This window comes from Syngnathus scovelli, chromosome 14 (genome assembly GCF_024217435.2).
Source record: "Syngnathus scovelli strain Florida chromosome 14, RoL_Ssco_1.2, whole genome shotgun sequence".
In the NCBI taxonomy this organism is placed as follows: domain Eukaryota; kingdom Metazoa; phylum Chordata; class Actinopteri; order Syngnathiformes; family Syngnathidae; genus Syngnathus; species Syngnathus scovelli.
In genome coordinates, this window is record NC_090860.1 from 10,178,755 (window position 1) to 10,196,370 (window position 17,616).

Sequence of the window (17,616 nt, forward strand, 5' to 3'; positions counted from 1 at the left end):
TGAACAAAACAAAACCACGTGACCACAAAAAGAGCGGAGGTGGTGCGATGGCTACGTTAAACCTGCAGGGGGCGGTGTTGCTGGCTTAAAAACAAGCTGTCAAGGTTCTGCTGTAAGCGTCATCTAAGCAGCAAACAGGAAGCCTCTCCGGCACAGTACACCGACTATGGCGTCTCAGCAGTGGGCTCATTTCCTACCGAGGTTGGCAGCAGCAGGCGACAGACAGAAGTAAAAGCACCGCCTCCTCCCTTCGTTTCCTCCTTCCCTTTTTTTTAAAACACCAGGACGGACGTTTGCATGTTGCAGACATTGGAGGACATTGCGCACTCTTGGACGGAACCAAAAGCCAAGCGCTGCTGCTGATCTTGTTTTCACAAACAAGCCTGGCTCGCAGGAGAAGCACTGTTAGGTGACATTTCTTCCATACCTGCAAGGAGTGACTAAATATCAAGGCGATGATTTGTTAGTTTGGAACCGATTGTTTTGCGGTGCCGATGTTCATCGACCGGGTGCACAAAGACCATGGATGGGCATCATCAGCCCGCCTGAAATAACCCTCCGTCTCACTCGTTTGGTTGGACGCCTTTTTTTCTAAATCCAATTCAAGAGATCATCTTCACGTTCCCCTGTTCCTCCTCCTGCTGAGATTTCACCATCACGACGGCGTCATCCCAGGGAGCCAGGTAAGGTGTACTTGCCTTTTAACACTTGTGTGCTTCATGTAGAAACTGCATTGTTTTCATCCCCCACCCCTTTCATTTCCACAACAATGCAATCAGATCGTTTTAACAATATGCTGTATTTATTGAGCCTCAGTTAGAATGTTTATTCTTACTCAGGAAAGGTCACATAGTGGGCTGTCATTTCCATTTTTAATTACAATCTTGCCTTATAAGACATCCCCTTGAAAAGCAGGCTCGGCAGTTTCACATTCCAGTGGCCTGGGATGTGTGTGCACATGACGACTGCCTCATCTTGTTGTGTTCAACCTCCTGTTTTTTTTTTTAAAGCGGCCTACATACATAATGATGTAATCTTAAGAAATGCTTATAAGGAAAGAGACCCTGGGAATGATGAGGATGGAAAGTGTGTGCTTTCCAAAATGTGTCATGTACTCAAGAAGACCAACAAAGCACACCACAAATAAAGACATCTAAACTAACCATTACAAACCTCTTTCCCCAAAATAGATGTCATGTCATACCAAAACTGACCTGTGGAAGGCGAAATGGTGCCACATGGCATCCAAACAGCAAAAAAAAATTCAACAAAGAAGTAAAAGGCAGACTTGGCTAACTATTTGGTTGGATGGTAAATAGATAATGTTTGTAAACTCTTCTCTTTTTATTTTTTCAGATTTTGGGGTGAGAAAATTAAAGAGAAAAGTTATATAAAAACTTGCCACAACTAGTTGCTCCACTGTGTGTCCTGAAAGAACGCAAGACGTCTAATTTCTTATAGTTTCCTTTCACGTCACAGTTGCAGAGTCTGTCTTGACAGTAAATAGCAAGGGAAAGTTCAACAGTCATAAATGTCGAGCGAACAATGTTGTTTTGCGAGAGACCACACCCCACACCTTCATTGCTCAGGATATTCTTTTGGCTACAAAACAAGCCCTTTTAAGGTCACTTTTTAAGGTGGTTATCATTCCAACAGTCACAAAGTTTGTGGTATGGCCAAACTCCTTTTTACCACATGATCAAAAGGTGAACAGGTTTAATGATTTGATTTCAGGACCCAGACGTTTTCCCAAACAGATCTGTTGCAATATATTTTGGACCGCACCAAGAGGTCCACCCTAGTTGACTTGACATGTTATATAATCCTCTTTTTTTTTATGCTATTGATTCTTTCCCTAGTTTCATGCTTTTAGCCATTTTCTATGGGCTTTCGACTAAAACGCACATTTCTGGGAAACTTTGTTCAAACACGTGGTCGTCGCGACGGCAACATCTATTGTAGAGGAAGTCGTTCTTAAAAGCTCCTGCATGGGAATTGATCAATTTCATGGAAATAAAGAAAAAATAACAGACCACGCAAAACAGAAAACACCCAGCGGTGGCTACCGACCCACTCCCACAGGAAAGATGAGTTTACTTAGAATTGAAGAGGAGGAAGGTTGTGATGCTTGGAAAACTGGGCCGCTGCATGCAAGTGTGAGGGATGACACATGGCATTAATACAAAATACATAGCTATGGATGATTAAGGAGACACAATGTGGACATGACAAAAGAAGACAGTTTTTCAGTTTGAGCACCATTCTTGGCTGAAATGTATTGTTTTGGTTAGTAATTTTTGAAAAGTATTCTATTATTATGATTATTATGACAAGAATGTTTCATCCAAAATAATGATGGATTGTTTTGATGTTGGTACTTTTTTTATTTTATTATCCAGCATACTTCTATTAGTTACATCAATGGAATTCTACATTCCAAACATGAGCTGAGAAATGTTGCAGCTTCCAAGTGTCCGCATTGGAATAGGCTCTACGTAGCATCACTTTTTTGAGGGGTCGTTTCTGAGCTTATATCCATCTAACCATGATCTTGTTGAGGTCAGGTAGTGGAGGTATGATCGAAACAGCTAGTGTGTTACGATATACTGTGCATTTATCGGTACCGTGCTGAACTGGAACTATTTCTAAAATAGTTGTTACAACAGGGAATAAAAAAGGAGAACGTTCTAAACATGTTTTGCCTTCCACTTCCGCTCCGTGTGCCAGGAACTCTTTCTCAAGTAATTTGGAACAAAATCACAGAGTTATTTTGGATGAGGAGATAAATATAAATATTTTGCCTTAGCCAAGTTCAGCTCAGTTCAGCTGCGTTTTGTGTTCCTCTCGACTGGGAATAAGCCAGCCCGTTGCTCTTACAATGTGTGCGTCTATCACCGAACTCTGCCGCCTACACTTGAGAAGAGAACAGAGGGCGCCCAGACTTGGATGAGCGTCATTTGGCAATGAGTAACCACAGTAGAAATAGATGAGTCAAGTAGTGGGCATAAATCTGGGAGTGTCAGCGGGTAGGAGTTGGTGCAACCCAGCATGAGTTGATACCACACAGGGTTAGGAAATATTTTAATCACTTCTTATCTAATAAATGTTATAAATTCTATTTATTACAATGTTGAACCGCTACAGTCAAATATTTGATGGTGGTGAACTTTTAAAAATAGTTAGAGGAGAAGGGAGTGCTCTCTGATAATCTCTAGAAATACTTTTCATTTATGCATAAAAGACTTCAGAGCAAAGTTTTGGCCGGTCATCCTGATAACACACTCACCTGTTTTTCTCAGTGTGATTTCTTGGCAGTCTTCTCTGTGGTATTTTTCAACCAGTACCAATTGTTAACCTATGCAAATACATACTTGCACTTTGTAATTATAATTCATGGCTGACTCAAGCAGAAACACAAGAAAATATTCAAATAATATCTGGATGTGCAATGAGTTCAGTAGTTTGTGCCCACACATCGCACAAACTATATTGAGTCTTTTTTTGCGTCATCTTGCAAATCATCAAACAAGGAAGAAAGCCTCCTTAGTGGAAGTAAAAATAGCTCTGCAATTTTGAGGAAGTACGATCATGGGTTTCACTTTTTTGGTCAGCCGTAAAGACGTCAGCCTTTCCCAGTCGCTTCCTCTCCTCTCTTCTATCCTTTGTGTTTGTAAAAACAAAATGAGCAGGATGTGAGCACATTTCCTCCTGCAGTGGGAACACAATTGTAGATTTGCTTTACAATCAAGCAGCTGACAAGCAGACACAATATTATTATGTTATATTACATAGAAAATCAATGTAGGTGGTTGTAGCATTTGTTTTCCAAATTTAACAGGATTTCAATTACATAGACAAACAACACTAGTGTGTATACGCCCAACTTCATTTAAATGTAGCTCTTTTAGTGTTTGAACAGTCCCACTAATATTGGGGATTAAACAGTGTGATACCTGTCGCGAATTAAAGGATGATAGGCAGGACACAACCTACGAGGTGTTTGTAGAATGTCCCTTAATTCCTTTTAAGGCTTAAGACTTTAACCTCTCCCACTCAAAGAGCATTAATTCAGTGGATTTAAAGATTTTCCATGTTTCTCAAAAAAAAAAAAAGAACTCGCTTTTCAGTAACCTCACAGATGTTTTTGGTTAAGACAATCTCTCTCACTCAAGGTTTGAAAATTACAAGACTACTGGCACTCTGGAGTAGTAAAGGGTAATTTACGGCATTGTTGTTTTCCACACAAATTATGGAAGTTGAAGAAAAGTAGTAATGTGACAAAGTGGCCAGCATCTTTGTGGAATTAAAAGGGAAGATTCTTTCTCAAATTCCACCCCTAAAGTTTTTTTTGGGGTACTCATAATGTTCCGCATAGCCACGGTAAACACCCGCATAGCTTGTATAAACTTCTTTAATTTTCTCGGAATCAGTCAAGCATTTGTGTTATCTTTGTTATTTCCTCTTAATTCTCTCGGGACATGTGATTTTTTTTTTTGGTGTTGTCACATTTTAATCAACTGGGCATTACTTAACATTGGCAAAATATTAAGCGGAGATGATGGAAAAATAAGGGCTATGGGTGGCTAAATGCAACTCGGGGATCCATTTCAGAGTTGACCTTGACATCTTGCAATATTGCTATTTGCTTGCACAATATGTGATGGGAAGTGTAATTCAGGGGCAGTGAAATGAGTTGTGTTACTATTTCTGCTACACTCTTCCCACAAGACAGTAAGAGAACAAAACTAAACATCAAAACAACATTAGCTCAGCAATTTAGCTTACTCCATGCAGACATGTGACATTGCTGTCTGTCTCATTACTTGCCATGCCAAAATCTGTCTGGGGTGGTTATGTAACTCAGAAAGGGGGGGCGCACGGACAAACAAGGGCCATCACCACTCTTGGCAAACCTTGTAGGTCTCTCCCGTCCACGTCAAGGGCAGAGTGTGACTACTGTCACTTCCTTCAAGGCCTTGTCATCTTCCGCGTCCAAAAATAAGGCTCGCCTGAGCGCTAAGTGCAGTACGATGTCATGTGCACCCACACTATGTAGGTTATGGCATTGGCCAAATCATCTGCCACTGCATTATGGATACTCCTAATTAATTTACATGCAAAAAATACTTACTGGGATATTGTTTTACCCCTTTTGCTCGATTGCGATAACACCAACAACACCTAGAGGTCAATTGTTTTGAATATGAATCGTATAAAAACAGGATAAGAAAACATTTGCCACTTGGAAATATAGGTCATGGTCAGCCCCATTATCAGAATGTAAACAATATCGGTCTTTTTTTTGTTAAGTCCTATGTAAACAATATTGCTCTTTTTTTAGGTCATTGACATTGTTGCAAATAAAACATTGAAGTTTTTCTGGGTCACTAGCATTAATACTTAACCTCAAAGTTCCAATTTAATAAAAAGTGTGTGCGTGCGTGTGTGTAATATAAAACCCTGGATTAATTAACTTCTAACTAATTAATTTCTTCCATATTCAAGTGTTATCTTCAATAGATTATGAAGTTTTTTTTTTCCAATGCCAGTGTTGTATTAAACAAATTAATGCTGCTTGGGCAAGTTGTTATGCGTAGGTAGCAAGGCTGTACACTTTTATCAAATCCAGGCATGTCATGTTCAGGTCAGAGGAGTCTGAAATAAAATGCTAGTATATGAATTCTAATAAAAGTTTGAAACGTAAACAAATATGATCCGATGCTGTTTTTTGTTAGCTGATATCATACTGATGAATTAAAACGTGTCTTTGGCTGCGGCTCGCGTACACACACAAGTCTCGGTTCCGATCCATTCGTGACTTTCCGCCCAACTCCACCCACAAGCTTACATTAGAACATGAAATAAATTACTAAGAATATATTTCTTTTCCACGTTGCTCCCAAGAGAGAAGATCACTCACTCCATCATGACTCATGTTATGCAATAGGGTGTCATGCATTTGTGTGGCTTTTTTAATGGCCGCCGAGCGGGAGTCACATGAATACCGCCCCAATCGGCTAAGCAATTCCCTTCAGACTGAATGAATGTTGAACCCGATTCATACCATTGCACACACTCGGATACTTGTGTTCAAATCCCTCACAGCAAAATATATTGGGACAAGTTCCCAACATTTCCTTAAAGTCAACAACAATCAATTAAAAAGTGTTTCCCATAGCCAATCAAGGGAATGTAGTCAATTACCTATTCCGATTGTGTAAGGCTCTGTTTGGAAATGCGCTTTGAAAATGCCAGAGATAATGGACCATCTCGTTAATAATGCAACATCGGAATTGCACTGCACCACCTTTTCTCCGTGAATCTAATTATTAGTCGTGTTCTTGTCTCGCTTGCCTCCACGGGACAGCCTTGCTTTTTAAAATGTGCTCCTTTTTTGTCTCTGATTTACATTTTGGATAAGAAAACACTTTATCTTATTGGCACTGCTGCTGTTGAAACTGCCATTTATACAGTGGTGAGATTTGTGTTAGAACAGCATTCAGTCCCACTCTCAAGTCATTTGTATTCAGGGTAGAGTCTCGAAAAGCACTGGTGCTGTTTAAAGAAGGTGATTAACCTTGTAACCTCTGCAGCCACATTAAATCATTTTGACACTTTTATGACTGATACTGTTTCACCCTTTAGAAGCTGACTGGCGCCACATTGTTCATTCGGTACTGTCTTGCTAAAATAGAAAATATTGTAAATATTAAAAAGTGCAGTCAATTGGTTTTAATTTTTTTTTTTTTGCATATAATATGCACTTGAATTCAAAATTTGTATATTTATTTTTTAAGAACACAAACTATTTACTTTTAGACTATTTTTTATATTACAATTGAATGTGAAGAGACTTAGCTCTGAGCCCTGCTGTCTTCCTCTCTCTTTACTTATTTAGCCGTTTAATATTTTGTGCCATCAAAAATAATAATCCATCCACTATACCAAATTGTTATTCCCTAATTTTGCCTATTAGCACTGGAAATCATAATCCTAGTTGTTTTTTTTATTTTTAAATCATGACATAACGTGTTTTCAAACCACAGAAGCCGCTCACTCGATAACAAATTGCCGTTTAAGCTTCGGTTTACGAGTTCACTCTCTGCATAATGGAGCGTCGTTTCCGCTCAATGCTTTCCGGTTAACGTGATGGATGCTGAATAGATGGATGAATGCCCCGTGATATCAGTGCGTCAGACACGAGGTGCACTTTTGCCTATTGCTCCTTTCTTTTTTTCTTTCTCCTCCTCCCACGTCAGTTTGATTGAAATAATAAGATGAAGGAGTAATGAAGGGAGTCATATTAAATTAATTTGTTGTTGTGGTGTACTTTAATGTCATCAGTTGAATCTTCGGTGGCATAAATGTGGTTTTCATATTGCCATGTATTTGGCACATGGCTAATAAACAAATTTTACCCAAATCTTTATAAAGGATCAAACCTAGGAATATTTTTTTATAGTTGGAGCACATGACATGAGCATTACACAGCTTTCAGCTAAAACAAACTATGTCTGAGTGTGTTTTACTCTCCTCCTCCTTGTCCATGCCTCTTCCACCTCCCTAATTCTCCTTCAGTCAGTTGCTAAGCAGCACGGCCAGAGCTTGATAGTGTTGACGTATGTGCGAGACCACTTCATGAAAAAAAGAAAGGAAAATTTGGCGTGGGTGCGCCTCAGATAGACGGAGAGAGTGAGCCGACGCTGTTGAAAATAACTCTTCTGCCTCTGCTGGCATAGAGATGCATTGATGTGTAATGAATAAATGAACCTTTTTTTTTCATTTAGTTTGGAGGGGAGCTTCAATGGCTGATTGTTTTTTTTTCTTCCCCAGAATACAAAGAATGAACATCCAGTTCTCTCAGAGTTTTCGTGTCTGTATATTAGGGTTGTCCTGATTTGATCACGAGCAGAAATCGGATGTTTACATTTTCAGCTGATTAGTATCTGTATTTTATTTTTTATATTTTTTATATTTTCTATGTTTTATATTTTATATTCTATGTTTTACTATTTTATTTTTAATGTCGCAAAGCCTCTATTGTAAAATATATGTTTCTTGGCACCATTTTTTTTCTTGCACATGCTAATAAACAAATTTTACCCAAATCTTTATAAAGAATCAAACCTAGGAATATTTTGATTTGTCTTTTTCGGTTTTAAAGCTCTGTGGCGGCGAAGATGACCGCAGCGCGGTACCGTCCCACATGGGATCTGGCCGTGGACCCCCTGGTCTCATGTAAGCTGTGCCTTGGAGAGTTCCCCCTGGAGCAGATGACCACCATCACACAGTGCCAATGTATCTTCTGTACACTGGTAAGCAGCAACCAGTCAGTTTTTTAAGAAAATTAGAATAAAAAATTAAATTAAAAGTGACCTTCTGTTCATGTTTTATAGTCTGAAGACGTGTTTTTTTTGTTTGGCATCAGACCTTTTCATTCTCGGGGGTTGAGTCAAACTCATTGTCTGGTGTTTGCTGACTACTTTCTGTGATGATTTGTTTTGTTTTTGCATTCATTTATCTGCCCTATGTGTCAGACTGTCTGACTGGTATTTTTTGGCTTTTCCCCCGCAGTGCCTGAAGCAGTACGTGGAACTATTAATTAAAGAAGGCCTTGAAACTGCAATTAGCTGTCCCGACTCCGCCTGTCCAAAAAGAGGGCACTTACAGGAAAATGAGGTATTGAAACAATCATTAAATTATGATGACCAATAAGACTACATGCCCTGAAGCTTGTCAGATGAGCAACATATTGCCTAATTTGATTTGGTATTTTCCATAAACAAATGAAGTCATGTTATAACAAGCCTTCGTCACATTTGCACATGAACTTGGATAGAATTTCCACGGAAGAAGCAAAGTTGTGGCTTAATAAACTTTTGCTGCTCCTGTCTTCTATCATGTGGATGTCAATTGGAGAAAGAAACTTTGTTCTCTTCATCCTCCCGGCACTTTGAGTCTCATTGCCGAGCTCACACACTGATGTTGTTGTTAAGAGCATCAAACAGCTGCAGCTCATTCAAAACGCGCCAGCTTGGCTACCCCATATGCTGTTGAGTTGTTTGATAAATTCCGTGTCTAAGTGCATTTTTTTTGTCAACGATAAATCACAAGTATGCTCAATTCATAAATCTAACAGAATATTATCCGTCCTTCTATCTAACCTTGTAGATTGAGTGCATGGTGGCCACAGAAATGATGCAGAGATACAAGAAGCTTCAGTTTGAAAGAGGTGAGTCAATGCAGGAAGAAAAAAAAACAAAGATGTCACTATTTAGCATGAGTGCGCCTCAGCGGGGGGGGGGGCTACAGCAACGACCCGGTCTCACAGGCACGTGCATCTTCTGAGCTCCTTCTGTGCTCCCTCCCTCAGCTACTGTATCGCACACAAAAGCCATGACGACAATGCAGGCTGGACACGTGTAGCTGCAATGAGTCAATCATTTACACACGCTGGACACGATTGCCAGTGAAGTACGCACAGGCAGTTCCGAGAAGATCTCAGCCGCATAAATCAGTTTTGTCTTCATATTATAGAAATCATTGCTACCTAGAAACCATGTGAGCAGTTATGAAATAAAAATAGTAACAGTCGGAAGGTCCAGATTTTGCAGGATAAAGGGTTTCGTTCTCACTGACTGCTTTAATTGCTCTTGTGCTAATGAGTGCATTAGCTGACCTTGCTTGCTGCCATAGAGAATAGTAACCAAGCAACACATTCACGCTTTTAGAGCACTCAACTTGTGGTTTTCACCGCCTACACATCAGCACAAGTGTACGTTGAACTTGGCTCTCACTAGAAGAATACTGTATATGAGAATTTAAAGTGGGCCAGTCAATGACCAGAGAACCACACAGGATGTTGAATGGAAGGTACCGTATGACAGATTTATGAAATGAAGTGTGAAATTATTTTTATGGCTGTTTTTAAAGGGCATTTGTCAATAATGGTGGCCTTTTCATTTTGTGTCTTAAGAGGTGCTGTTGGACCCTTGCCGGACGTGGTGCCCTTCCTCGACCTGCCAGGCCGTGTGCCAACTAAAAGAGGCCGATTCACCGGCATTGCCCCAGTTGGTCCAGTGTGCCGTGTGCGCGCTTGAATTCTGTTCGACCTGCAAGGCCAACTGGCACCCGGGTCAGGCCTGCTCGGAGAACAATCTTCCCATCACTTCTTTCCTGCCAGGGGAGAACAGGTAGCAATCATTTATTTTTAGTCACTTGCCCACATGCTTTGGTTTTGAAAACAAACGGAAACATGTGATCTTTGCTTTAGTTATTGTAAATGATGATCTCATTTTCCATTTGGGACAGAAAATAAACAGAACACAATGTCTCCTCTGATGACTAAAGGTTCATCACGTATTCGTAATTTAGTTTTTGTGAACAAAAAGCACACTTCGCAAAGGAAAAAAAAATATTTCTAGTCATAGCAAAGCAAACCAAAATAAAAATTGCCTGCCCGACTCTACCAGCGCACCCCATCTTAAATTAATAAGGCGTAAAACAAGACGCTGTAACCAAAATGTGGTCTCAGCTTGGGCACTGTGCCCACTTTCAACAAGGAGGGGTTCCAAAAGAGGGCTGCCCCCGCACGTAGCTGACCCATTTCTCGATGATATCCTCTTACTGTGGAAAAAGTCATTAGGCCTGTTAGGCTTCCTCTATCGGAGGCCACAGTGAAGGCAGAGAGGATTAACAAGTCTACTCTTAGAACGACATTCGTCTGCGGCAAGTTAATTCTTTGCACACCTGACCTTTTGCCATGACTTCGAAGTTCAGCATGAGGAGAAACTGATACCTGATCGAGCACGATTTGGATTATTGAAACTACTGAGGGAGTTTCTGTATTCTATTCAACAATACATTGCTGATGACCTGTGAACCGCAAAAGAATGTTAAAAGCTGCCAGTCAGATAAAAAGCTGAATTACATTTGTTCCAGAAACAACAGGACACAAAATCCCTCCTTGCATTTTCAGCCAACAATTTTATTTGGATAGTTTTACCGTCTAGCGCAGACAAAAATATTTATCCAAACTGACATTATGACATGATTTGTGTCTTTCAGCTCTTTCTATAAGAACGAGGACGACGCCCCCATCAAGCGCTGTCCCAAATGCAAAGTGTACATCGAGAGGGACGAGGGCTGCGCTCAGATGATGTGCAAGAACTGCAAGCACGCCTTCTGCTGGTACTGTCTGGAATCCCTCGACGTGAGTTGCCCTTTGCCCTCTCTTGATTCGGATTTACTATTTCGCGGAAAATGCAACTTGGAAAGCGAGGATAATAGTTTTATTGCATGCTTATGTCTCTGGAATCCATCGAGAGACTGGCTGATAAGAGAGCGTGTTGCATTTTACGTAAAAGCAGTTGTACAAGAACATCCATCTGAGTCACATGGCTCCTATTTAGATAACATTATTTTTGCCCACGCCTCTTGAAATCCAGTGTTATCCATTTTTATGTGTGGTTGTGTGTGTGACAGGATGACTTTCTCTTGATCCACTACGACAAAGGGCCTTGTCGAAACAAACTAGGCCACTCCAGGGCGTCTGTTATCTGGCACAGAACACAGGTGAGAAAACGCTCCTCCCCTGGCTCCTTGCACTAAGGACACCAAGTGGCTATGCACGTGCTCTCCCCCTCTCTCTCCATTTATATATCTCGCTCTCCCTCTCTGCCCACCAGAGTTGGTGCACACACGTGCAGTGTATCTTTAGAGCACAATAGAAGAAAAAGGACAGCTAGCTCTGTGTCCTGCCATCTCCATCCTAAACCGATTATGTGCACCTTTTTACTCATTTGCAAGATTTTGCTTTTTCTATTGGCTGGAAAATAAGGCAAGTTATGCAAAATAAAGCAGTTGAGAAGATACTCCCTTTTGTCCAGCCTCGTTCTGCTGTCGTTATTAACAAACACAGTGGCATCTGTTGCCCAGTGGGGCAGGCTGAGTCACACAATTACAGTTGAGCTGGTGGGGAGCAAGTTGCCGCATCACTTGTGTGCATGCGCACGTCTTTGTTCGGCTTGCCTCATTATACTCTCTCGTGTCTCCGTGTCCTCCTCCTCCTCATACAGACAAAAGATGCACCAGCACAACCTTCGCCAACCTGATAATGTCAATCGATATGGATGTTCTGGCCCTTTTGTTTTAGTTTGCTCTTTAAAAAGATTTGCGGTCCAGTAAAGGTTATCTAAACAAAAAAAAATACTCTTAGTGATGAGAACACACGTGTCTGTCCTCAAAACGAGGAGCAATGGTTGTTGCATGTGACTACTGTCCATGCAGAGCCACTTTGTGTCTCAAAATTAGCTCGTATCTGGCTCCCTCTTGTGGATATATAACTGAACTGCTAATATCATGTCTTGGCAGGTTTAATTTTAAAGTAGAATAAATCGTCATATTTTTGTTAAATAATCATTATTCATGAATAATTTAGGAACCTAACTCATGAAAAGGAAATTTCCTTCAGAGCTTCCAGTTCGCTTGTCTCTTTGCAGGTGGTGGGAATCTTCGCTGGGTTTGGCCTACTCCTCCTGGTCGCCTCCCCTTTCCTCCTCCTGGCCACGCCCATCATTCTGTGCTGCAAGTGCAAGTGTAGTAAAGGCGACGACGACCCTTTGCCCACCTAAACACCGCCGCCAAGAACCGATGACGTGCAAAGCCGCTCAAAGGATGGCCCATGTTCATTTTGACCCCGCCCCCCTTCTGTTCACGCTGTTTTTGTTTTTCCTCCTCCCACCAGCTTTGAGTGCTTCATTTTTATGGGGCTGAGCCTGCACGAAGCCCAGGCTGCTTTGGGATCCATCACTCTGCATGGTAGATAAGCGAGATGACAGTGTGTCCCTGAAGAGAGGAGCGCAGGGTCAAAGAACCCCGCACGGGTCAAACTTGCCAAAAAATGGTCATTTGGGGGAGCAAGTCGGCGCTTTTGCCTTCAGTGAAATACCACAAACATTACGAGAGTGTTTCTCTTGAATGGACAATGAACTGTTGTTATTGTACGTACTCAACAACCCTCCCATCCGCCTGTCACTACATCACCTGATATAGCTCTCCAGGTTCGGTCCAGTAGCATTAGAGGCTCACCACGCATGTTCGGTGTTCACTCACCTTGCACACATCAGCGTGAATTGTTCGTTACGTTGATGGTTGCCGTAGCGACTACCAACACGTCCCCCTTCAATGATGTCATGACCTCACGCTTTTGAATAGAACCGAGTCGTGTCTGCTGTATGTCCTGTTGTGTATTTTTAAAAGTTTCCAAACCTTTAAGAGAAAACGTCAAAGGGGTCGCCGCTCCATTGTGCACATTCGTTATGGTAGAGCGGCACTCTCCTTTTTCTCCTTTGCCGACTTAAAAGCCAATCGGGAGGACTTTCTTTTTTTTTTTTTTTAAATCGATGTTTCTCTCCTTTAATACTTCGACACCCCTAAGTGGTGGTTTAGCCAAAACTGAAGCCTTAGGATTGAAAATAGCCAAAAGCAGCCATTTCCCCCCATATGGTAAATCCAAATATTCTGTATAATCCCAGGGAAAATGTCTACAAAGACCTTTCAAAGTGGCCGTCGAGCTCTGTGTCTGATGATTCTATGATGTCATTCATGTGTCACTTTGTCAATAGCCATACTTGTTGGAGTTGGGGGAGCAAGTTCTGTATTACCTATAGGGCCATCAGTTCTAAAATCCTGACATTTGTTCAACCCTCACAGCATGCAATCAGATCTCCCGCTCATGGAGATTTCAAAGCCCAAACTTGCATATATGTTAGTGGTCCTGAGTGTTTTTGTCTTGTTGGTAGCAACAAGCACCCCCCTCCCCAAAGGGGAGCTACAGAAGAGCCTGTACAGTTGATCGAAACGAATGTACCATTTTAGGGCAGCTTGATATCAAGCTGCTTTGCTATATCACTTTATCTATGCAAGTTTGAACATCCCGCCCCTCTCATTTTAATGTGTGTTGATTGGTCTACAAAAAATACAAAACTACTACGTTAAAATGTGTCTATACATTTTGCACGTCATATATTTGCAGGGAGTTCATTTGAATTCTTGTTTCCAGGGTAAAAAAAAAAAAAAAAAAAGTTATGATTTGATAGACAGCTTTGACATACCGCAAACTGCTTTCAGAGCCGACATGACATCTGGAAAGGTTAGGTGGAATAGTTTAACACTTTAATTTGACCCAAAATCAATTTGCGAGGGGAGGGCAGGCACGATCTGATGTCTGCTGTCAAGGAACAACATTAATACAAATTTAAATCTCCCACGAGTAGAAAATACGGTATGGATGTTTCGTATCAGCTTTTCTCTGCTGTAGCCAAAGTCATCATTCATCAATTTAGTTTGTCATTATTTGAATCCCAGAAAAGTGACCCAATCCATCAAAATAAGGAATCTTAGTGATTTTAAAAGTTTTGTGTTGATCCAACATCACTTGTATGTCTTGTTAGCCAACTAGCAGATGATCATCAACAAACTTTCAGGAATTCTTTCAAGCAAACTTGAGAACTTGACTGACTTTGGATGACGCTCCAATATTTTTAAGATAATTTGATCATATAGAAGTACTGCTCAGGGCAAATCCCTCCTGGTGCATTGATTTTTTTTTTTAATTATACAAGATAGAGATATTATGATCACTTTGCTGGGACTCCACACATCCCGTTGCCCTCCACCTCATTTCATCTCTGATTTTACAAATGTTCATCCTCCTATATTCCCACCGTTGCATTCCGGTGGAGTTCATGTAGCATTTAGTTTCAAATATGTCTTACATTTACATTATCAAGCAAAAAGCAGGCCACGTATTCTATGACAGTCTGTAGCTTTTTGAAGCTAACAAGTAGCTCAAACATCTGCAGCTCCCTCTTGATGTATTGTTCATAATATTAGTCGCCTTAAGTTTGTGTAGCCCTTTTTACTACAGTGTAAGCATGACACTATACCACATTTGGTAAAAAAAAACAAAACATTTTTTCAACTGTTGAATTTCAACCTGCAAGTGATTTGATTCTTTTTTATTATTTTATTGTTTGTTTTTATTTTCATGACAATCGTGCCAAGCAGATTTGCTATAAAGAAGGGCAAAGTTGTCTACTGTATTTGTAATGTGATACCAGTTTTTACAGGGTGGAACTATCTTAATGCTTCTTTAACGTGAGTGCTGCACTGTATTCGGGGTTAAGTTTTGTTCATAAGGAGGTGTCATTTAATTTTGTAGTTCTGGTGCCTGGTGTGTTTACTGGCGATAGCTTTCAAAAATTTAATTGCTTGTAGTTTTGTTTATTTATATATCTAGGCTGGTGAAGACTAAACAAATACAAGAATGTCACATTTACATGGTGAGTATAGGCACCAATGACATCAAAATAATATTCTGTCCATTTCTTCTGACATAGTTTATTATTCTTTCAAAATGGCTTGCACAGTTATACAATTGAATATGCAACAGAAATAAAAAAAAAAAGGGCCAAATTCCACAATCACATTGCATTATGCCAATCAGGACTTCTGTAAAGCTTACAACTTCTTAAACATCAGCACAGATGTTAAGTAAGGGCTTGCTTCGAAATGTCTGAATGGAGAGCAAAAAAAGTACAATGAGCGTTTGATGCCCTTGCAATTTGTATTTGAGTGACGCGTCCATGGATAAAGCTGCATGATTTTTATTGGCCGTCTAATTAATAAAGCTTTGCTTTAGCCTCCCATCAGTCATCTTATGTTAAAAAAAAAACCTGCCATGTTTTATGCATTTTGAGGAGCCTATCTTCACCACCTAGTTTAGCTCCACCTGACTTGTATTTGTTTTATATAAACACAATACTTGCATTTGTTTGTTCATTGTTTGGATTTGGAAAAAAAAAACTAACCTGGTTGCCAACAAAAGATGACATTTGTATCAGTTCTGTAAGTCTTAGGTTCAATATATCTACAGTTCCACTAACACTGTGATACCAGATATTAAATGTTTTTTTTGTGATTATCTTCTCTTCTTTCAAATTAACTGTCCGTCATAACGCAGACGCCTTGATAGTCGGATTTGGCGCCCTCTTGTGGTTCAACGCAGTTTGCATGGAGGCATTGAATTTCTGCACATTTACTTCTTCCTGCTCATAATAACCGTAACAGTGTCAGTGTTTATTTTTATTTTTTTTATCTACTTTTTGGAAAAGTAACAGGCCTATTTTTTAAGTTAGGCTATATACATGTAGCGCAATTCACAACATACATCCATTCATTTTTTATAATGCCTAAGCAATTATCCTCATGATACTAAAAATAATAAGTTAGATATCGCGAGAAAATGATTTTTATGGTTATTCAATAGTAGTTTTATTTATTTATTTCATTCAATAGTAGCTTTTTTTTCTGATTATGATCAAAAGCTACCACTAGAGGGCATACATGTACGGCGTTTCTCAATAGTATCTTGACAGAACTAATCTGTCAACCAGCACATATATAGGAGTTCCAAACTATGGTTTAATCTTTATTCCTTTAAAAAAAAATGGGCATGAAAATGGCGGTGTACCTAAAAGAAAAAGATCAGTGTGTGTGTGTGGTTGGGACGATTTATTGATAAAATCTTTTGAGTTAACTGATTCTTATTTCTGGCTCTGCATTGGGGCTCAACATTCTGGGCATACAACCGTGACTTTTGTAGATCAGCTACCACAGCCCAAAAAATTTAATCCTGTGATAACCACAGCATATCAAACTATGTAAAAAAGTTTTTAAGCCTGTAAAAAAAATTTAACAGCTTCAAAGTCCACAAAAAGCTGCATTTGTTCATGAAAGCATATGCCAGTAGAGGGAACTCAAGTGCCGTCAAAGCAGCACCACCTCTTTGTCTCCATGCTGGGAATGCAAAGTGGGAAAATCCATAAGAACATGTAAATGTACCATTAGCTCTCTGTTTAGCTGCCACAGCGACACTGATGAGCAAAGTAGTGGCACTGAAGGCGGGCTCACAATTAAGCAAGCATGGATGGATAGATGATTGAATGCATGGATAAATAGTGGTGTGCAACCCGTGGCTCCAGAGCAACATGTGGCTCTTTCATCCTTCTGCAGTGGCTTTCTGTGAATTTTGGAAAATAAATAAAAATGTCATTTAATGACTTTTTAATAGCTTGTTTGTTTTTAAATTCAATTCTGAATTTAAAGATGATGCTCCATGGCCACCCTCTGTCATCAACCCCTGTAAATTATATGCAGATTTTCACAATCCCCTGCAAATGTCTACTGTTTACATCTCCCCAAATGATTCAGTGGAACAGAGCCTTTTTTCAATCTTCCAATGAGGATTAAAGCAATAGAAGCAAACACAAAGCTCCCCGAGAGGGTCAATGACATGTGCATGTAGTCATTTGTGCATGTGACACAAACGGTGCTAATTGTGACCAGAGGCCATTGTACATCCAACCTCTGACTGACTCAAGATGACAGGACACACCTCGGACCTATTTTAGCTCAGCATGTCGCTGCCTCGCTTATTGTCCCTCAAGCCTGTGACACCTATTAGATGCCATTAGCTTCCCGTGGCTCAAGCTTGGAAAAAAAGGCCCTGTCAAAACAACAAAGGCTGTACGCTCATTTGTTGATGGTCATGTA

At 40.2% G+C, this 17,616-nt stretch overlaps 1 protein-coding gene across 1 annotated transcript; it reads left to right on the plus strand.

Annotated features, from left to right (window-relative positions):
• The first annotated feature begins 113 nt into the window (after positions 1-113).
• Positions 114-15,977, plus strand: rnf144aa (ring finger protein 144aa). Its single transcript, XM_049741277.1, has 8 exons — positions 114-683; positions 8,165-8,315; positions 8,575-8,679; positions 9,172-9,232; positions 9,977-10,193; positions 11,068-11,212; positions 11,485-11,574; positions 12,501-15,977. The coding sequence occupies exons 2-8, from the start codon at positions 8,181-8,183 to the stop codon at positions 12,630-12,632; spliced, it is 885 nt and encodes a 294-aa protein (XP_049597234.1). The 5' UTR covers positions 114-683; positions 8,165-8,180; the 3' UTR covers positions 12,633-15,977.
• Positions 15,978-17,616: the final 1,639 nt, after the last annotated feature.